General features: G+C 42.5%; 1 protein-coding gene across 1 annotated transcript in view; it reads right to left on the reverse strand.

Moving 5' to 3' along the window:
• isy1 (ISY1 splicing factor homolog) overlaps positions 1–1057 on the reverse strand; it is a 17812-nt gene extending 16755 nt beyond the window's left edge. The window contains exons 1-4 of the mRNA XM_015018354.1: positions 971–1057; positions 650–672; positions 364–415; positions 227–292 (exon numbers count right to left, since the gene is read on the reverse strand). Coding sequence (XP_014873840.1) covers positions 227–292; positions 364–415; positions 650–672; positions 971–973 — 144 coding nt within the window. The 5' untranslated portion in view covers positions 974–1057. The remainder of the gene's footprint in view (positions 1–226; positions 293–363; positions 416–649; positions 673–970) is intronic.
• Between the last annotated feature and the right edge of the window lie 3648 nt (positions 1058–4705).

Genomic DNA, 4705 nt, shown 5'->3' on the forward strand with positions numbered 1-4705 from the left:
ACTACAGAGTTACTACTGAGTACTCTACAGAGTTACTACTGAATACTACAGAGTTACTACTGAATACTACAGAGTTACTACTGAATACTACAGCGTTACTACTGAATACTACAGAGTTACTACTGAATACTCTACAGAGTTACTACTGAATACTACAGCGTTACTACTGAATACTACAGAGTTACTACTGAATACTACAGAGTTACTACCAGGGTTCTGTTGGTACCTGTCGTCTCCATTTCTCAGCCTTTGGAAGCTCGCTGCACTCTGAAGCCAGGAAGGGTCTCCTCTCCTGCAGGGACACGGTCAGAGTCAGACAAACGGGTCCAAAACAGAACCAAGCAGAACCAAGCAGAACCAGACCTTGACTTTCCCCTCCTCCAACTGAGCCTGCCTGAAGCGGGCCAGAGCCGTCCTGAAAGACAGAGCAGAGGGAGAAGGTAACCCATGGGAAGCAGAGCTGGTTCGGACAGGAGGACGGGTTCTGGGCAGATGGGTCGGAACTGTCCGAATCAGCTGCTTTAGAGAACCGATTCAAGGTTCCAAACTGTTTTTTGGTTACGTTCCTCATCTGGGTCTGTTTAATATAATTTCTGTTGGACAGGTGAGCAGAACCGGATGGTGGGTTCGGACAGAACCTGTTACTCACATGGCCTTCTCAGCGTTCCTCGCCTGCAAACAGAACCAGAACACACCGATTATCCAACTTCATACCAGTGACTGGTTCCGATCAGCTGCCGAACCGGACCGCTCTGATTTAACTAGATAACAGCGGTCGCACAGCGGACCGCGTTTCTACAACAGAACCGAATCATATGCAAAAAATATTGAACCCGTCCAAACCGGTCAGATTTGACTGGTTTTCTCCCAGCACAGCGGCTCCAGAGCCGACCGGTTCTCTAGAACAGAACCGGATCATATCCACGCAATGAACGGACCCGTCCACAACCAGAATCGCTGAAAGTCTCACCATGACTGCAGCTGTGGTCCAACGATGATGGAGCTGAAACAACGAGCAGCAGCAAACAGTTCCGCTACTTCCGGTTTCCGGTCAGCGCGGTTACCGCCCCTGCTGGGGAGAAGCTTTACTGCAGCTTATTTCACAGAAAATAAAACATGGAATGGACTTTATTTGCATTTTAAATCCATGTTTAGTTTATTTTATTTAAAAGATCATAGAGGTAAAATTATATTACAATTCTATAGATAAGTAGCAAGAGCAAACAATAAAATTAAAGAGATATCAGCCTAATTTAGAACTAGCACATTCAATATTTTTGCAATTTAGTCTGTTTGGATTATTTTTTTACTAGTTTCCCCATGAAGACAATCAGAACCATTTCAGATCCTCTGGGTTGGTTCTGGAAAGAACTGGGGATAATCTTAGTGCTGATTCATGTTCTTCTACCTCCCATGAAGTCCAGTAAGATGAGCTCTGCTGTTTGGATCAGGCAGAGAGTGGAGTCCACTCAGAGCTGAACCTGCTGTTGAGCAGATCTTGAACATGGTTGAACATGGAAGATGGTTCTGATCTGAGGCAGCAGCTCTTTTTCTACATTCATAATCTCAGATTAACTTTCTGCTCTTGCTTTAAACTCCAAGTTTAAAGGTGTTAGAGTTCATTCATTTCTGTCTCTGTGCTCCACCAGGTCCATTAGTTCCAGAACCCGACCAGAACCCCTCAGTGTAAATTACCTTGAGAAATAATGAGATCTGGTTATATATGAAAAAAGGCTTTAATGCCAAAAAATGATAAAATGTTGGAAGCCAAACATGTCATCCAGATGGACCAGAACCAGAGTTACATTCACCGTCCAGCGCTGGTCTTGTACAGTAAGACAGTTCATTAATATTAGCACAAATATTAGCATTTCACTGCCTCCCACTAATGCACTGCCTAGCACAGCAAGGCAGTTGATCAGCATTAGCCTTTTTCCTAAAGTTAGCTATTAGTTCATTTTCTTATTAATTAGAAATGTTTAGTATACTGAACGGAGCAAGTCAAATTAAAATAACATGCTAGTGATGCTCCACATGCTACTGCTAGCATTTAGGCTAACATTAGCATTTTACCTTATACATTAATTTTAGCATACAGAATGCCATAGGTCCATGCTACTCTACATGCTTGAAATGTTCCACAAGTTGTTGAGTACATTGCAGCTTTCTTTAGCATTGATGCTAATTGTTATCATCAGAACGATGGGTTCCAACCGACAGGCACACTTTGGCAGGCCCCGGTTAAATTTCTTCAGGAATTTTCTAGCTTTTTTTCTCCTCTGCAGTGTGTTCTCTCCCTAACGGGAAGTCTAATCAGATTCAGTCTGTTTATATATAAACATGGTTATGTAAGCTACATTGTGTGTGTGTAAGCAGGTAGAGGAGGCTAAAAGAGAAAGAAGAAAAGACAGAATCCATACCAAAAGCAAACTTCTTGCTCTCAGATATGTTCAGCTTTCAAGTAAACACTCAGATTAAATCAGTTCTACTCTCGGGTTAAATATCTTCTCTTTCAGGATGAATCTACATGATGAAGACCTGGAACAGACTTGAAGAGGCAGGAGTTCCTGCAGACCCACAGCTGGTTTATGGCTGACTGATTAGTGACATAAACAATACCAAAGGTTACCTGCAGGAAACAGGAAGTGACCTGCTGCAACAGTTCTGATGAAGCATAAAAACGGTCATTGTTTTCACTGAAGCATGAAAACGATGGTTTTCTTCTGAAGAAGAGGCTGACCTCCAGAGACTGACTCCAGGTGAGTGAAGAACTGCAGATCCAGTTCAGCTGCATGAGACGTTCAGATTATTATTTTTGGCTTCCAGAACAGAAGAAGTTGAGGTGTAACTCTTTTACTTTGGAGACAAAATGCAGATTAGGGATGATTTTGTTGGGATATGAGTCAGGTTTCTTCACCATCCAAGGGATAAATAAGCAGGAACAGTTCCACAGGTAAGTGAGGAATAAATGACCGCAGCTAGAGGGAAAAACAACCTGAATGCAGAATTTGACTGGGACTGACTTTATGCTCCTCCCATCCAGGGTGAACACCAGAGGACCTGTTTAGTCCTCTTTAATCCGACTCCTGTCCATTTGTCTAGAAAGTCCAGTTTGGTCATGGAGGTGTGAACAGTAATTGACCTCTGGTCCTCCAAATCTCAATCTGGGTTTGGGTGAAGTGAACTCTGGTTCACTTCTTGGCATACATGAACGTCAAGCAGTCCAAGACCGCTCCAAAAGCAGGAAGTGGACTACAGCGCAGGGCATTCTGGCTAAATACAACCAAAGCTAACATGCTAGCCTAGCACTAGCAGGAGAAATGTTTTTAGCCAAAGACTAAAGAGAAATCCTCCAACCACTAAAATCTGACGTCTCCATTTTGTTTCCATCTGGTGAAGAAGGAGGTTGCTCTCAGTGTCTTCAGAGGCTTTTGTGTCGTTTCCTTCAGGGGTTATTGGTGCAGCGCCCCCACAGGCCAGTTGCTCAAAGGGTTTGGTTGGTTTCACACAGTTCAGTATGAAAACAAACCACACCTCCTGAAAATGCAACAATTGCTGCAATTTTGGTCTCCAATCAAACAGAGTCTACTTGTTTGACTGGAGCTGGCACACTCCAATCTATGGGCTCTTATAGGTGCTAAAAGTTAGAAGCTTTGTCTTAGAAGGTTTCAGAACCAGCTTCAGCTGAAGAATGTTGTTCTAAAAGACATTCAAAGCAAAAGTGTTTCATGCCCAATTTAAGAGCAAAACGATGCAAAGAAATACATGACTGTCATCGGCATAGAAGTGAACATTTGTTTCAGATACACTGACTGAGGTTGTTTAGATGTGCAGTAAATGAAACAGACCTAATACACAACCCTAAGGTTTCCCTTCAGACCTTCTGATGCACTGAGATCTGTCACTAGGAGGAACCACAACACTGCTACCCAGCTAGCTTACTCTTAGTTTAGATCAGGGTTTCTGATCTTCAGGTTCCTCCTGGAGCAGCCTGAATTTCATCCCAGTCTCTGCTGCTGTCTACGGTCCTATAGTCACTCATTGGCAGATCTGAGGTCCTCTCATGAGTTTATGTGGTTCTGCCATCCCTTGTGTGATGGACCAAGAATTAAAAGGGGAGTCAGGCACAGGTTTAAATCCATAAAGAATTGTTTTTCACTAAAAACAGAAATAATGAAAAATGACAAAGTTGGGCCCATAAAAGAAGTCAAAGTAACAGAATTCAACTCAAACAGACAGACCTATCTAAAATGAGTCCAAAGGGAAATTTAAATAATGGCTGATCAGGCCATATGGAAGACACAAAGGGGAAAACATACAAAACCCCAACTGAAACTAAATAAGAAACTTCCTTCCCCCCCTGGATGCTGAGTAGTGGTATGAACCAATTTGTCGTCTCCACCTCTTTGTGCCCCTGGAGGCTGCAGCACCACTGAGGCAACTCAAAACAATCAAAGCTTAAATCAAGTGAAACATATAACAGTGTATATGAAAATGTGCACACTTATTCCAGAATACAATGTTAAATGACGTGTTGCATTTAAACAAAAACCAGTTACTCTCTAAATTGAATCATATATTTAAAGAAACAAAATATCAGTGTGGTGAGATTGACTGTGAGCTATTTTGTGAGGTGTGATTGAATGGTACCACATTTGTGTGGCTGTAACTGCAGCCACACAATTGGTGGTTGGTGGTTCCATCA

Source organism: Poecilia latipinna, unplaced genomic scaffold, assembly GCF_001443285.1.
Source record: "Poecilia latipinna isolate Pla-1442-1.1 unplaced genomic scaffold, P_latipinna-1.0 Scaffold2266, whole genome shotgun sequence".
NCBI lineage: Eukaryota > Metazoa > Chordata > Actinopteri > Cyprinodontiformes > Poeciliidae > Poecilia > Poecilia latipinna.